Here is a 15,050-nt window from a genome sequence, read left to right as displayed (position 1 = left end):
CCATTGGCTAAGGACAAGACTTTACAGTGGCGGCGGGAGATTTCCTAAACTCCGGTTCAGGCTTCCATGGAGCGGCTTGCGACCGTTCGCGCGCGACTGCAAGAGTGGGAACGCGCTTTTGTACGACTGCACGGGCGACGGGCAGCGAAGGTGAGGTGGAGTTAGGATCCGGATAAGGACAGCTAATGGTGACCCAGGCGCAGCCTGTGGCTGACAAGCTTCTCTCCTAGGAGGATGTGGAGGCGGCACCAGAGGAGACCCGGGGTGAGCACTGGGCTGGTGGACCAGGATCAGGGCGAATGTTAGTGGGTGTGCCCCTGACCACCGACTTCTGCCTTCCCAGCGCTCTACCGTGAGTACCGTAACCTAAAGCAGGCAGTGCGTCAGGCTGACGACAGACACCGCGTTCTAGAGCAATCACTTGCTGAGGCAGCTGAGGAGGTATCACTTAATCCCACTCTCGAGGTCAGCGTTCTGTGGTCAAATGGCAGGAACCAAGAGTATTTGTAGCCATACCTCCATGGAGCACAAAACTTGGGTGGCCAGGCCCTCCCAGTGAGGGTTAGGGGAAGCTTTAGAGGCACTTCTGTGCCCATACCATCTTTTAAACTGGTCTGGGTCGCTACTGTCTAATGCAGGCACAGGAGTCAAGCTGCTGGGGTCCCCACCTGAATCGAGCTGCAATACAGAATAATACACAGTCTGTGCCAAAGCAGAGCCCACTGAGTTCTGTACAAGACTATGGGAAGAGGCTCAAAGCCAATCTGAAAAACACACTACAGGTAAGATGTGGAGATGAACCCAGAACTGCCTTTAGCCCTTGGTTGGTTTGCCAGGTTCCTTCTATATCCACTCTTCCTTATAGAATACACACATACACACACACTCTCCTGTAATAACTGGGGCTAGGTTCCTAACGGTGTTCAGTCATCTCCACTCTCAGCTTATTGTCTGTTCCAGACTTCTGCAGTAACCCAGGTACTGAGTTCCTACTTGCTGTTCTGTCTTCCTAGGCTGGACCAACCGTGAGCCAAAAACTCCAGCCTCAGAAGAGATCCTTGTCCACAGTTCCCACCCCAAGGCCACCAGGCTCAAGGACTGAATCCCCCTGTCCAGATGAAGTTAGTGATGTACTTCCTCAGGTTCCTGAGCCCCAGCCAAGGCTAGGCCAACTCCAGCAGCTCCGGTCATCCCTGAGCCTGAGGTTGAGTTCCCTAGATCCTGGTTGGTTAGAGAGATGTCAAGACAGAGCTTCAGATCTTCTAGAGGGTCCGGGTGCTTGTGGGCTTGACCTAAGTACAAAAGAGTCACAGTCTCAGATGTCAGGCAAGGTGAATGTCGTTGATCCTGACATCAATTCAGAAGTATCTTCACAGAACCCACAGGCCCTAACCCAACAGCCAGCCCAAGTTTTGTCATGGAGCCCCAAATCCAGCTACAGTAAAGACAGGAAGCGGAAATGGAATGAGAAGGGGGAGGGCTTTGCACAAGCCCCACACAGCAGCCAAGCAGGACCCCTGTCTGAGGGAGCTGGGGCTACTGCACATGGGCAAGACCCTCCAGGAGAACCCACACAAGTGGATGCACCTCAGCCCCGCAAGTCCTCACTTCAGGCCAGGCCAGAGAGGGCTAAGGGCACAACCCACCTCCATGTCTCTCCTCGACCAGCTTCCCTAGACAGAGGCAACTATATTCGACTCAACATGAAAAACAAACGCTTTGTACGAGTTGGGGCCAATCGTGGCAGGCTTCTCCGTAAGCAGGTGAGATGTACTGAGTGGCACAGACCAGCCTTCCCTCTCCTCCCATCCACTCCTAAGTGGTTCTTCCATTTGTGGCCCTGCCCCAGGTATGGAAGCAAAAGTGGAAGAAGAAACAAGCGCAGATTGGGGCAAGTGGACCCAGGGCCACAGTCAAGGACACTTGTTTCCGGTGCAGGCAGTTTGGTCACTGGGCATCCCAGTGTTCCCAACCAGGTAAGCCTCTGCCCTAAGTATTGGATCATTTAACCATTGTGGGTGCTAGAGTACCACTTACACAAATGGAAAGCTCCAGCAGCTCTTCATCCCGGTCCAGGTTCTACCCTGACCATCCAAGAGGAAAGTGACAGATATGACAAACAGTCCATTTCCACCTTGAAGGAAGCAGCACAGAGGACAGGTACCACTTCCTGTCACCACTCTTGTGAGTGAGGGGGAATGAGTGATGTGACCTGTGGCCATTACGCCAGGATGGTCTCTGTCTATTCTGGTGTTTCCACATCACCCTCTCTTGCCTCTCTAAGCAGGTGAGGAAACAGAATCTGCTGGGCCAGAGCTACAGGTGCCTCATTGCCCCACCCCTGTGTTACCTCTCTACCCACCAGGGCCCTTGGGAGAGATAGCAGGTGAGTGAAACTTATGGTCCAGACTCTTTATCAACACATTGTAATTACTGTTCTGTTGCTGTGAAGAGACACCATGGCCAAGGCAACTCTTTTTGATTGTTGGGTTTTTGAGACAGGATTTCTCTGTGTAGCCCTGACTACCTGGAATTTACTCTGTAGAACTGGCTGGCTTCAAACTCATAGAGATCTGCCTGTGTCTGCCTCCCAAGTGCAGGGTTTAAAGGTGTGAGCCACTACTGCCCTGGCAACCACAGCAACTCTTACAAAGGAAAGCATTTAATTAGACTTCCTTACCGTTTCAGTAGCTCGTTATCATCACTGTGGGAAGCAGAAAGGCAGGCATGGTGCTGGAGAAGTAGCTGAGACCTTTTTATCCTGATCTACAGGCAGCAGGCACACACTGGACCTGGCCTGGGCTTTTGAAACCTCAGAGCCCATCCCCAGAGACGTACTTCATCTAGCAAAGACACACCTCCACATCCTTCCTAAACAGTTCACCAAGTGGGGACTAAGTATACAAACATCTGAGCCTGTGGGGGTCCATTCTCGTTGAAACCACTATAACTTGTGTCCACAGAAACCCCTCCTGAGGTATTCCAGGCCCTAGAGCAGCTAGGGCACCGAGCCTTCCGCCCTGGGCAAGAGCGTGCAGTCATGCGGATTCTTTCTGGTAGGTGTGGCTGCCTAGGAGCTGTGTGCACCAGGCTGTGTCTAACTCATTGATAACTAATAGTTGCCTCTTGTCCTGTCCAGGCATCTCCACTCTGTTAGTGTTGCCCACGGGTGCTGGAAAGTCTCTGTGCTACCAGCTTCCTGCACTTCTCTATGCCCAGCGAAGCCCCTGCCTCACACTGGTGGTCTCTCCTCTCCTGTCACTCATGGATGACCAGGTATATGGACAGGTTCTCAGTACCTGGAAAGTCTGAAAACTGATAGCTCTGATACCCTGAGGTGCTTTCTTGTTCCTTAAACACACCAGCTGACCTTTTTCTAAGGGTGACACAGCCTAATGCCCAGTGTTCTCCATCTAGTTCCCTTACCACCCCTGCTTTTTCTCCCAGGACCCAGTGTCAGATGCATTTGTTTCAAGAGTGCTAAGTATCTGAGTGAATTAGGGGGAAGACATTAGGTTGTACTGGGCTGTGACAGCATTGTATCTACAGGTGTCTGATCTGCCTTTATGTCTGAAGGCAGCCTGCCTCCACTCAGGCATGACCAAGAAACAACGAGAATCTGTCTTGAAGAAGGTCAGAAGGGCCCCATGGATGGGGGGTAGTGGGCATCCATCTACACAGTGTCTGTAACCCTCTTTCTTCCCTGCAGGTACAGGCAGCCCGGGTGCATGTGCTGATTGTGTCCCCAGAGGCCTTGGTGGAGTGCGGGGCTAGGGGTCCTGCCAACCTCCCCGAGGCCTCTCAGCTGCCTCCAATTGCCTTCGCCTGCATTGATGAGGTCCACTGCCTCTCTCAGTGGTCACATAACTTCCGGCCCTGCTATCTACGTGTTTGCAAAGTGAGCTGTTGTCTGGGTCCAGATGGTGGTGGACTGGGACCCACGTGAGCTAAGTGACTGAACACTGTTCTTGGTTCAGGTACTTCGGGAGCATATGGGTGTGCGCTGCTTCTTGGGTCTCACAGCCACAGCCACACGAAGCACTGCTCGTGATGTGGCCCAGCACCTCGGCATAGCTGAAGACGTTGAACTCAGTGGGTCAGCCAAGATCCCTGCCAATCTGCACCTCTCCGTGTCCATGGATAGAGACTCAGACCAGGTATGTATGTACATTCCAGGGACTCTGCCAGAAGCCCACAAGCTGCCGTGCTAATCTTTCTTTATTGTCAGGCTCTGGTGACATTGCTGCAAGGTGACCGTTTTCGTACCCTGGATTCAATTCTCATTTACTGCACTCGAAGAAAGGATACAGAGCGGGTGGCTGCACTCCTGCGCACCTGCCTGTCCATGGTGAGAGATTCAAGGCCGAGAGGTAGGCGGGTGCAGGGGTTGGCGCTCAGGGACCCTTTCCTCTGCGTGCCTGCTATGGTCTCATCAATCATCCATACACTTTCTCTACAGGTTGTGGCCCCGAGGCTATAGCTGAAGCATACCATGCAGGCATGTGCAGCCAGGAACGGCGGCGAGTACAGCAGGCCTTCATGCAGGGCCACCTGCGGATGGTGGTGGCCACGGTGGCATTTGGGATGGGACTGGACCGTCCAGATGTTCGGGCTGTGCTACACCTGGGACTGCCTCCAAGCTTCGAGAGCTATGTGCAAGCTATCGGCCGTGCAGGACGGGATGGGAAGCCTGCCCATTGCCACCTGTTCATGCACCCCCAGGTTGGCAACCCCATCTCCCCAGACCAGGGTAGACCTAGGGGTTACATTATTCCTATGCCACTTCAGCCCCAGCTACTATCTTGTTTTCCTGTCAGCTGCCACTCTGGGCCCAAGTGCAATAGCTGTGTGCATGACTGTCCCAATGCAGGGTGAAGACCTCTGGGAACTGCGCAGACACGCCCACTCTGACAGCACTGACTTCCTGGCGGTGAAGAAGCTGGTGCAGCGTGCGTTCCCACCCTGCACGTGCAGCCAGAGGCCTGTGTCCCAGTCCCCACTTGAAGAAGTCAGAGAGCACAGTGGCCAACAAACACACCCTGTACTGGGGCAGGCCTGCCTGGGCCATAAGCGGGCACTCCCAGTGCAGTCTACAGTCCAGGCTCTGGACATGACAGAGGAGGGTGAGGAGCCAGGCAGGATACGGGTTACAGGAAGAGGCTGTCAGGCAGGATACAGGTTACAGGGAGAGGCTGTTGCCACATGCCCTGAGTCTTTCTCTGCCTCTAGCCATTGAGACTCTGCTGTGCTATTTGGAACTACACCCTCGACACTGGTTGGAGCTGCTGCCACGTACCTATGCCCATTGCCATCTGCGTTGCCCTGGGGGCAGTGCCCAGCTGCAAGCTCTGGCCCACAGGTAAGCATAGCTCACCCCAGGGGGAGGATAAAGATACAGAGTCAGGGCTTTGGCCACATACTCCTTTGTTCCTTGGGCACAGGTGTCCCCCTTTGGCTGCATGCTGGGCCAAGTGGCCACCTAAAGACACAAGTCAGGGCAGGAGCGCCTTAGAGTTTGATGTGGTGGAGCTGGCAGACTCGATGGGCTGGGAGTTGGCCTCTGTACGGCAGGCTCTTCACCAGCTGAAGTGGGACCCAGAGCCAAAGAAAGGTATGCCCACCACTACCCCAGCCTGGGTTGTGTTAGCCAGCTGTTCACCTGACTGACACGCTTGCTGACAGGTGCACCACGGAGCACAGGAGTGCTTGTGGAGTTCAGCGAGTTGGCCTTTCACCTGCATAGTCGTGGGGACCTGACAGATGAGGAGAGGGACCAGATCTGTGACTTTCTGTACAGCCGTGTGCAGGCTCGTGAATACAAGGCCCTGGCCCACCTACACCAAATGTCCAAGGCCTTTCAAAGGTGGGAAGGAGGTAGGCAGGGCCTAGGCCACCCACTCTGCCCCCATGGGCAACTCTTGACAGGTTTGTCTCGTCCTCAGTGTGGCCTTTCCCAGTTGTGGACCCTGTTTAGAGCAGTCTGATGAGGAGCACAGCAATCAGGTGAAGACCCTGGTCAGCTACTACTTTGAGGAGGAGGAGGAAGAGGAGGAAACAGTGGATATTCAGGGTCCAAATTCTGGGCAGACCCAGGTAAGTGCCACACCTCTGAGGACAGGCCCTAAAGCCTGGGACAGTGACATGCCCTCATACAACCCTGACCCCACAGTCCAACCCCTACTTGGGCTCAAGGTTTGCTCGGCTGCTGGGGTGTGACTTTATGTGGCAGATGCTGTGGAGACTCAGGTGAGGTCACATGCTATCATCCCACAGCTTCAGGACTGGGAGGACCAAATTCGACGTGATATCTGCCAGCTCCTGTCCCTGAGGCCAGAAGAAAGGTTTTCAGGAAGGGCTGTGGCCCGCATCTTCCATGGCATTGGTGAGGGCTATGGGTTGCCTGATGTCAGCAGGGGATGGGCATTAGAGCCAGCTGAGTCCTCAGGCCTGTGTTTCTGTTCCACTCTAGCAAGTCCATGCTACCCAGCCCAGGTGTATGGGCTGGACCGGCGCTTCTGGAGAAAGTACCTACACCTGGACTTCCATGCCTTGATGCACCTAGCTACTGAAGAGCTCCTGCTGAGAGGCCGATGACCACCTTCCACGAGAGGGTGCTACATGATTGAGGCATGAGGCAAGCCAGACTATGGCCACTACCCAGAGGGTGTCAGGCTCACCAAGGGAATGATGCAGCCATTACTGGCTGTCAGGCAAAACTTTCTGGCTGCAGAAAGGAGATAAGAAGATCCAAAATGCAGAATAAAAAGCATTCAGTAATTTTATGTGCTTTCTGGTAACACAGCCTTCAATTTGAGGCCAGCTGCATTCCCTGTGTCCTAGACATCCAGGCCACACATAGCTTTACTGGCTTTATAGACAGCCCTTCCATCCAGCTCAGCTCAGGTCACGGGGTGCCAGGCGGAGATCCAGAACGGGCAGGGCTGAGAGTACAAGAAAGGCAGCAAAGCAGAGATGTGGGCCCAGGCCATCAGCCAGCACTCCAGCCAGGGTGCCTGGGAGCAGCTTGCCCAACAGTTCCAGAGTGGCCAGGAAGCTGTAATGTGTGGCCTGGGAATGGTAATGCAGATCAGGACCCAGTGACACCCTACCCTGCACTCCTGGGCATCCCTACCCTGCCCTCTTACCTGCAGGGCTCTGGGTGCCAACTGGCTACAGTGCATCATCACAGTGAATGTGACAGTGGTGACCATACCCCCCAGAAATTGTTGTAGACATAGGCTCAGCAAAGCTGCCCCTAGAAGAACAAAGAAAGGTCAGTGGGACCCCAGGCTCCTGCCCCCTCGCAATGTCCTCAAGGCTAACCTCTCACCTCTCATGACTGTGCCAGGGTCCAGACTGGCCCCTGGGCTGTTGAGGTAGAAGAGCAGGGCAGTCTGGCAGGCCAAACCCCCAAGGCGAAGCTGCAGCACTGACCTCAACAGCTTTAGTGGCTGCCTGGTGTGGGAATTGAGAGGCGCTATGGTAAGACTGCCTGGGACACAGGTGAGGTGAGGGCCAGGTTAGGGTTGGGGAGTGCTTACCAGTGCCTGGCCAGTAGAGCCCCACCCAAGGAGGAGCCAGCAATGGAGCAGGTCACAGCACCCAAGCCACTCCATAGCCCCAAGTCTGAGGCAGAAGCACCATGGTCCAGCAGGAGAAGTGGAAACAGGCTGCCAGCACCCTGCTCACCTACAGGAGACCGTAAGCAAGGATGGCCCCATTCTTCCAGGAACCTCAGTACTCCAGCCAGTCAGGCCCCTGGTCCCCTTCATTTTCATGGGCCCCAGATGTTAGAAGAGAAAGGGCTGGGCATTGGCTGGAGCTGAGGGAAGTTAAGAGGTGAGACAGTACTGAGCTGCAGAGCTCTAGGCTGATACTCCAAAGTAGGGCAGTCCCCTAAGTGGGTTTCAGGGCCCCAGAGACCAACTTGGAGTTAGGGCTAACAGTAGGCCTCACTCACCCAGCTTGTAGGTGAGCACAAAGCCTGCTGTCCACAGGGTCCCAGGCACAGCCAGCAAATCTTGCAGAAGATAGATGTGGGGTGTATGTTCTGAGGCCTGAGGCCATGGCAGCTGTTCCAAGGCTGGTGCAGCCCAGGCTAAGGCAGCAGCCAGCCAGTAGGTGGCGGCTAGGAGCAAAAAGAGCAGTGGCCAAGAGAGGTTGGGGAAGAGGACCAACAGTCCACCCCCAGCCAGGGCTGATCCCAGCTTGTAAGCAACCACCTGTACAGTGTTCCCAGGTCCCAACTCCTTTGGCTCTAGGAGTTGCACAGCGAGTGTGTCCAGGGCCACATCCTGCACCGCTGCACCCAGATTCAGCAGCAGTAGCAGCCCCATCACGGTAGTAGGCAGCCCTGTCTGGCCAGCTTGGGGAGGAGGCAACACAGCCAGCAGTCCACACACCAGGCCAAGGGACACTGTGCTGAGTGTTAACCAGACCCGTGGGGTGCCCCGCCTGTCCACCAGTGGTGCCCACATCAGCTTTAACAACCAAGGAGCATACAATCCCTTCGTCAGACCCACGCGCGTTAGGGAGAGCCCACGGGTCCGCAGTAAAATGGGAAGCAAACTGGACTGCAGTCCATAGGGCAGACCCTGCACAAGATAGAGGCCTGCCAGCGGCAGCAACTTCCCATGCATGGTCAGCTCGTGGTGGGATCGGATGGCTCAGGATGAAAGGTCAGGGTCTGGTCGTCCTACATAGGGCCGGGGACAATCAGGCTGGAATCCTGACACGCACACTGGGGCCCAGATATCCCGGAAGTACCGAAGCTGGGAGAAAATTGCGGAGCGATAGACCGGTCCTATCGCACGGTGGGCCTGCAATCTTGCGCAGCCAATAACTACCAGCATGCTTTGCGCAAGGGTCGGCCGAGGGAGGGGCGGGGCAACCTGGACTGGGGGTGGAGCCAACTCCCTATTAGTCCTCTATTGGCCTAAAACCCGAGCATCAAATGTCAAGCAGGTTACAGATACCTAAGCAGAGCCAGAACTTCTGCCCTGGCGCCCCTAGTGCCAAACCTGGGCACGACAGCCTGCTGCTCATATTCCCAGCAGGCAGTCGTGAGTGGCTGGGAAGGAAGCTGAGGTAACACGCTGGTCTCAAAGGTATCTTCCTGTCTGCTCAGTGGTTACCAGATTCGTTCCAGAAGAAGCATTTCTTTAAGGTTTTTTTTTTTTTTTTGGGGGGGGGTGTTGGACAGGGTCTCTTTGTAGCTCTGACTGTCCTGGAACTTACTTTGTAGACCAGGCTGACCTCCAACTCAGTATCTTCCTGCCTCTGTCTCCCAAGTGCTGGGATTAAAGGCGTGCGCCACCACCGCCCGGCTACCGAAGCATTTCTAACACTCGGCTCACGGAGGAGCCGATATGCTCCACAGTGCATCCAGCCCTGCTCCCCGTACCTGGCCGAGACTGTGGCTTCAGAGCTGCCCCAGGTCAGCGACCACAGAGCGGGAGTTTTGTGGGAAAGTGCAGGACCCAGTCAGCTATTGCCCATGATACCCACTTTCTTTGCAGTATTCAGTGAAGGTAGTTAGGCCAGACAACATGATTCTGCCTCTGCAGGGAAGGCTCATGCCCAGTCTCTCCCCTTCTCAAGAGTTGTGCCCTCTCAAGTCCACGATAAGACTGTTAAGAGACCTTGGGTTAAGAATTGACTCCATAGTAGACAACTGGGTGCTGCTGCTTTTGTGTTTGGACACAGTGTCCAAGTCCTAAGCACCCCACCGCTGCCTTGCTTCCATTGAGGGGCTATCCTGTCGCTTCCAGATAGTCTCAGGATCCAAGTATTCATATCTATAAAACGAGTTCTACTGTGGGGCATGGCTGTAAACCCCTATGCTTTCAGCTATTCAGGCTGAGACACAAGAATGAGTTTAGGTTGACCTGGATACCTCAGAGAGACCATGTCTTAAAAGTGAAAAGAGGTGGCAGGCAGGATATAGTTCAGTGGTCCTAAATTCAATCCCTAGTACCACAAAACTTAGGGGAGGGAGGACTGCTTTGCCTACCTCAGAGGAACACTGCAGAGCAAACAAGTGAATCCCAGCAGTGTCTACTGTGCATAGGGTCTCATCCCTTCCTGAGCCTCCCACTCCAGGATGTGTCCTTCCACTAGCACACATCTACCCCCAAGGGTTCCTTAAACGTGCTTTGCAAAAGGACCTCCCCTGCTCAGCTATGCCCAAAGTGGGCGCCACCCAAGCCCTTGCTGTCAGTCCTAACTTGGTTGTAAGAGCTTAATAACCCATCCTGTGGTTGGCACAGGAAGTGCCAGAACTCGGGACACACTGCTGTGTCCTAGAGAAAGGTTACTGTTTCTGATGCAGCCTCCAAGATCTCTTTTCCCAGCAACTCCTGAAACCTCACCCCCTCCCACGTGGTTCTGGAGTGGCCCTCAAAGGCAGGTGTAGTCCATATCTGCCTTCACATTCTTTACTAGTATGTTAGTTGATTTTATTTAACCGATCATCACATGCCCCACACTTAAGACTGTAATGAAGACCTAGCACACAGATGCACCTGTCTCAAGAAAAATGGATGAATGACAATCTGGAGGGCCCTTCCCTGGGAACCGTCCTTAAGAACTCCTCTAGATGCAGTTTCCCGTGACCCTACATGGAGTCTGTGTGTCGACACAAAGCCAATCAGGTAAGTCAAAAGCTGGGGTCACCCAGGCAGCCACTTCAAATCAGGCTGACACCCAGCTTTATTAGGGACCTGCAGGGACAGGTACCCAGACCCTAGGCGAAATCAGAAATACTGAGGGCTCCCCAGAACCCTCAGTTTGCTGAGTCAGAGACCATCCAGTGCAACCCTAGCAGTGGCTTCAGGAGTACTCTTGAGTGAATTTAGCATGGAAGTGACTCAGTTTTTCCAGCAGCAGCCGCAGTTTCTCCATGGGAGGCAGAATGGTCATCCTGAAAAGGACAAATGGTCAGCGTGGAGCACAGGCACATTTGTGGCAGGGCCAACACAGACCAGCTCTCACCGGAAGTGATAGGTGCCCTCCTGCTGCCCAAAGCCACTCCCAGGCACAACGCAGATGCCAGTCTCTTCCAGGAGGCACAGGCAGAAGAACATGTCAGGGGCCAGGCCCAGCTCCTGGGGGTCAGGAGGGTGGTCAGGTCACAGCCTGGCACCCAGGCCCACACCCTGCTCAGCACCCACAGGGCCCTGCATTCCCCACACCTGAGCACGCTGCACTGCTTTCAAGGGCAGCTGCACTCGAGGGAAGGAGTACATGGCGCCCTGTACTGGGTTGCAGCGGATCCCAGGAGCCTCGTTGAAGACCTGCTCGGTGAGTTTAGCCTTGGCTGCCAGTTCAGCTAGCACCTCCTGCCTCTCCTGCAGTCACAGGAGGGGATTATGGAAGAGAGTTTCAATGTGTCCCTCTATAGTCCCACCCAAAGCTGGATCACCAGGTATCTTTGGCCTGGTCTGGTCTGCTCACTGCTTGAAACTGCTTGAAGGACGGCTCCGAGGGTCTTGGTGGACTGACCACCATGTCCACCAAGGCCTGGCCCGGCACTGGTGGACACAGCCTCACGCTCATCAGTTTCGCCATCTGTTTCTGCACCTCAGCATCCATGTTTACCACCTCCACATAGCCACCACGAAACCCGCACCTGCCCAGGAGAGCGTGAGTTGAGGCAGGTCTGGGAAGAGGGTGTTGCTCCACGGCAGTGTCTGAAGAGTCCTCTACCCCTCCCACCTTCACCACTACCACCACCACCACCTGGGGCTGTACGCACTCGCCCATGTAGCCCTTAGAGACTGAGTGGAAAGAAGCAAGCTCCTGCTGCGTGGCATACGGTGGCCCCATCTCCATGAGCACCTTCTTGAATGAATGGAACTGAGAGCCCTCGGCATATACGTTGTCCTGGTATACCTGTAGGGGCGGCAGTGTCATTTAGGCTGGGGGCTGAGCTGCTGCTCACCTCTGTGTGTGCCCCTGTGCGTACCTCATCAGCCATCAGGAAGAGTCCCTCTTCGAAAGCGAAGCGGATTACGGCCTCGATGCACTCACGGGTCTGCACCTGCCCTGGGGTGTGGAGATACAACACTGACTGGAAGGTCAGCCATGGGCGACAGAGAACCAAGCTCGACTGTGCTCAGCCCAGGCGCACTTGGAGTAGGAGAGCAAAGGCAGGTTTCTGAGGAAGAGGCGGGGCTGATAGGAGGAGCACTGTGAGGCGGAGCAAGCGGGGAAGAGTGAAACTACAGGGGGCGGAGCAGAAAGGTTTACCGGTGGGGTTGCCCGGGTTGATGACGCACAGTACGCGAGGGCTGCAACGGTCACGTGCCTGGCACAGAGCGCGCCGCAGCTCTGCGATGTCCAGAGCCCAGGCGCGCTCTTCGTCCAGGTAGTAGTCCACTTGCACGGCGTCCAGCTCAGCCAGCGCAGCTGAGTACAGTGGGTACTGAGGGATGGGAATGAGTACACCCGTTCGTGCACGGCCCTCGCCAGCTACCAGCAGCTTGAGCATTGTCTGTGGGCGGGATAGGGAGCACAGCGTTAGTGCAACCAGGGTTACACACCCCACCTCGCCACCACCGCTGCCCTGTGCTGACGCTGCTGCACCAGACTCAGCCCCATCTAGCCTCACACATAGGGCTACTCTGGCCTGCCCTTGCCTGGCCTGGTCTACCCTACCACGATGGCATCGCTGGCTCCTGTGGACAGAAATATGTTGTTCGGGTCTGCAGGGATGCCTCCGTCTCTCCTCTCAATGTATTGCGCCACATCCTCCCGGATCGGCTGGATCCCAGAGCTAATGCTGTAAGCACCTGAAAGGAGACAAGCTAGTGAGTTGGGGCAAGTCCTGTAACCTTCCCTAGGGACTCAACCCCTCTCTGCCCCTACTTAAGGCTTGGACTCCACCTAGAGCTGGCACTCACCCAGGCTGTGGCCACCGCATGCCTGCAAGATGCGTTCTGCCCTTTTCTTGGCATCCTCTGGGAAGTCAGGACTGCTCAGAAGATTGGGGTAGACACAGAGGGCCAGGACCTAGAAGAACCAAGTACTGAGTCCAGAGCAGCTGAGGGAGGGAGAGTAGCCACAGACAGTACAGCAGCCTAACCTGGCGGAAGAAGGTGATGGGTCTCTGCCCCATGGCTTGTGCATCCCCAATATTGGCACGGATGACCTCAGTAAAAGGCTTCTTCACACCCTGGGAAAGAAAGGAAGCAGGCAGTGAGATGGAACACATCCACCCTACTGCCTTTGTCCCACATTCCACTAGGCTGGGGACTAACTCACCAACCCAACCTTAGTAGAAGGGCAGTAAGTGGCCCAAAGCAATACCTGACGCAGCTCCTGCTCCAGCTCCAAGGCACGCTGTACTATGGGTCCTCGAACTGCATACTCCACCCTCCGCACACATGGGTTCATAGTATCCAGAGTTAGCACCTTCCCCTTCAGCCCATTCCTTGAAGCCTGGCTTTGATCATTCACTTGTGAGGCCATGACTGCTCAAACCAGGCAGAATGCTGGCTCAGGAAGAAGGGTCCAGTGGGGGATCAGGGCTGGGAATGGGGAAGTCTGTGTGAGGTAAGACACCCTCTCCACTGCAGTCTTCTGGCCCTACTGAAAGGGGCAGAAAAGGCTGAAGGAACTGGAGCACCCTGGGCCCCGCCCCACCAGTCTGGGCACAGATCTGCCCCAGGGAGCCAGAGGGAGTTGGTAAGGCAGCAGGCGGGGCTTGGGGCGAGGCCCAGTGCCGCCTAGTGTCCCCATGAGGGAGCAGGACACCCACTTGGGGAGTAAGGACAGACGGATGGTTCAACATTTGACACACTGGAAACTGGGAGAAGAGAGCACTCAGCATCTGGGCCGATTAAGAACAGAACCAGGTACTACTGGAGATTTAGCCAGCAAGGCCCAGCTGAGGCCTAGTTCTCTCAGACCTGATACACACCCCCATCTTTACTTAAGCAAGTGGACTTGTCTCCTAGGTGACTAAGCCAGGCCTTAGGAATCTGGGGAGAGCTGGGGGAAGGGAGAAAGATGTCCAGTCTCTGGGCTCCATGGGGACTGTCAGAGTGCTATGGTTGGACCTTGGTCCTTGATGAGCCACTGCAAGGGTTTAGGGGGAGGGGAAGAGACTGGAGACAGGACAGCTAGTTCTGGACACACCTCACCCTGGACTGCCCTCATGCCCTTTCAATACACATCAGCCTGAGGGTGCCCTTAGGTCCACAACCCAGGCCAAGGGTAACTAAGTCCTTTTCCCTGCTGCTCCTGATTGGTAGAGAGAGCAGGAAGTGAGCTCTGATAGGCCCACAGTAGCCCACTCCCACTGGCCTTGCAGGAAGCTTACAGACATGCTCAGCCCTGGTCATCTAAGCCCTTGGACCCATCTATGGCTCAGGCTGAGGGCTGGGGAGACCGATTTCTAAGCTGGGTAGCAGGTAGCTAGGAAGGCATGAGGCGAGCCTTGATCCTTCTGTCCCTGGAGGCTGGAAGAAATACAAGAGGCCCTGGAGTGGGGACACACTCACCTCTGATCTCTTGGCTCTGATGCCACAGTAGCCTCCCAGCTCAGTGGCCTTTCTCTGGCCCTCAGGACACAGCACAGATTAATATAGGCTTGACCCTGGCAGAACCTGCCACTGCCTGCCTCTTACCAGCAGGGACCAAGCAGCAGTAGTAGCAGGTGAACTTCAGGCAGCGGCACAGCACTACTCTAAATTTAACCAGCAGTCACCACCAACCCTCCCCCCAGCCCTTCCAAGGACACTAACCCTCCAAACACAGGTGCTAGAGGAAGGACAGGCCCTGGGGATGGACACCAGACTGACCAGGTCAGTGCCCATGTGACCTGATAGAGATAGCCATGCAAAGCCAAACCCAATGGCCATGATCTAGAATTGCCTTCTTCCCTCTAGCTTGAGGCCCCTAAAGGGCCCCTCTCACGGCGATACATTGTGCCTAGCCAGCACAGCCTGAGTGGCCAACTGCTTGTCACCTATACCAGCACAGGCGGAAGCTGGCAGACATGCCCCAGGATCAGGGCTTCATGCCAGAAACTGAGACCATGACCCTGG

The 15,050-nt window shown here is 55.3% G+C and overlaps 3 protein-coding genes across 4 annotated transcripts; 1 reads left to right on the top strand and 2 right to left on the bottom strand.

Moving 5' to 3' along the window:
- The first annotated feature begins 34 nt into the window (after positions 1 to 34).
- Positions 35 to 6,782, top strand: Recql4 (RecQ like helicase 4). Its single transcript, XM_028778825.1, has 22 exons — positions 35 to 150; positions 231 to 264; positions 344 to 441; positions 639 to 782; positions 1,014 to 1,763; positions 1,850 to 1,976; positions 2,077 to 2,184; positions 2,288 to 2,386; positions 2,964 to 3,056; positions 3,140 to 3,276; positions 3,550 to 3,633; positions 3,710 to 3,898; positions 3,978 to 4,157; positions 4,229 to 4,370; positions 4,460 to 4,722; positions 4,871 to 5,123; positions 5,230 to 5,359; positions 5,442 to 5,611; positions 5,683 to 5,863; positions 5,943 to 6,093; positions 6,274 to 6,382; positions 6,470 to 6,782. Exons 1-22 carry the CDS (start codon positions 67 to 69, stop codon positions 6,592 to 6,594), a joined length of 3,651 nt encoding a protein of 1,216 aa, XP_028634658.1. The 5' UTR covers positions 35 to 66; the 3' UTR covers positions 6,595 to 6,782.
- Mfsd3 (major facilitator superfamily domain containing 3) lies at positions 6,754 to 8,865 on the bottom strand. 2 transcript variants are annotated; one of them, XM_028778824.1, is made up of 5 exons: positions 7,961 to 8,865; positions 7,542 to 7,689; positions 7,331 to 7,455; positions 7,146 to 7,255; positions 6,754 to 7,054 (listed from the first exon to the last, which is right to left on the bottom strand). In XM_028778824.1, the coding sequence occupies exons 1-5, from the start codon at positions 8,637 to 8,639 to the stop codon at positions 6,989 to 6,991; spliced, it is 1,128 nt and encodes a 375-aa protein (XP_028634657.1). In that variant the 5' UTR covers positions 8,640 to 8,865; the 3' UTR covers positions 6,754 to 6,988. The 2 variants fall into 2 exon arrangements, with proteins under 2 accessions (XP_028634657.1, XP_028634656.1); XM_028778823.1 differs by having other exon boundaries at positions 6,754 to 7,068; positions 7,961 to 8,864.
- Positions 8,866 to 10,435: 1,570 nt separating this feature from the next.
- Gpt (glutamic--pyruvic transaminase) lies at positions 10,436 to 14,625 on the bottom strand. Its single transcript, XM_028778854.1, has 12 exons — positions 14,505 to 14,625; positions 13,309 to 13,590; positions 13,085 to 13,174; positions 12,903 to 13,011; positions 12,658 to 12,791; positions 12,250 to 12,493; positions 11,966 to 12,045; positions 11,756 to 11,892; positions 11,455 to 11,629; positions 11,193 to 11,348; positions 10,993 to 11,105; positions 10,436 to 10,921 (listed from the first exon to the last, which is right to left on the bottom strand). Exons 2-12 carry the CDS (start codon positions 13,468 to 13,470, stop codon positions 10,831 to 10,833), a joined length of 1,491 nt encoding a protein of 496 aa, XP_028634687.1. The 5' UTR covers positions 13,471 to 13,590; positions 14,505 to 14,625; the 3' UTR covers positions 10,436 to 10,830.
- Positions 14,626 to 15,050: the final 425 nt, after the last annotated feature.

Source organism: Grammomys surdaster, unplaced genomic scaffold (assembly GCF_004785775.1).
Source record: "Grammomys surdaster isolate TR1022 unplaced genomic scaffold, NIH_TR_1.0 342, whole genome shotgun sequence".
NCBI lineage: Eukaryota > Metazoa > Chordata > Mammalia > Rodentia > Muridae > Grammomys > Grammomys surdaster.
This window is presented reverse-complemented; position numbering and strand designations above follow the sequence as displayed.

Bases quoted from the DNA above. Each gene is read 5' to 3' on its own strand.
- Gpt (XM_028778854.1), bottom strand. From the start codon at position 13,470: ATGGCCTCACAAGTGAATGATCAAAGCCAGGCTTCAAGGAATGGGCTG. The intron at 11,893-11,965 runs GTACGCACAGGG...CCGCCCCTACAG, and splicing joins TCTTCCTGATGGCTGATGAG to GTATACCAGGACAACGTATA. The intron at 10,922-10,992 runs GTGAGAGCTGGT...TGTCCTTTTCAG, and splicing joins GAGGGCACCTATCACTTCCG to GATGACCATTCTGCCTCCCA.
- Recql4 (XM_028778825.1), top strand. From the start codon at position 67: ATGGAGCGGCTTGCGACCGTTCGCGCGCGACTGCAAGAGTGGGAACGC. The intron at 2,387-2,963 runs GTGAGTGAAACT...TTGTGTCCACAG, and splicing joins GCCCTTGGGAGAGATAGCAG to AAACCCCTCCTGAGGTATTC. The intron at 4,158-4,228 runs GTATGTATGTAC...CTTTATTGTCAG, and splicing joins TGGATAGAGACTCAGACCAG to GCTCTGGTGACATTGCTGCA.
- Mfsd3 (XM_028778823.1), bottom strand. From the start codon at position 8,639: ATGCATGGGAAGTTGCTGCCGCTGGCAGGCCTCTATCTTGTGCAGGGT. The intron at 7,690-7,960 runs GTGAGTGAGGCC...GGTCTCCTGTAG, and splicing joins TGTGCTCACCTACAAGCTGG to GTGAGCAGGGTGCTGGCAGC. The intron at 7,069-7,145 runs GTAAGAGGGCAG...TACCATTCCCAG, and splicing joins TGGCACCCAGAGCCCTGCAG to GCCACACATTACAGCTTCCT.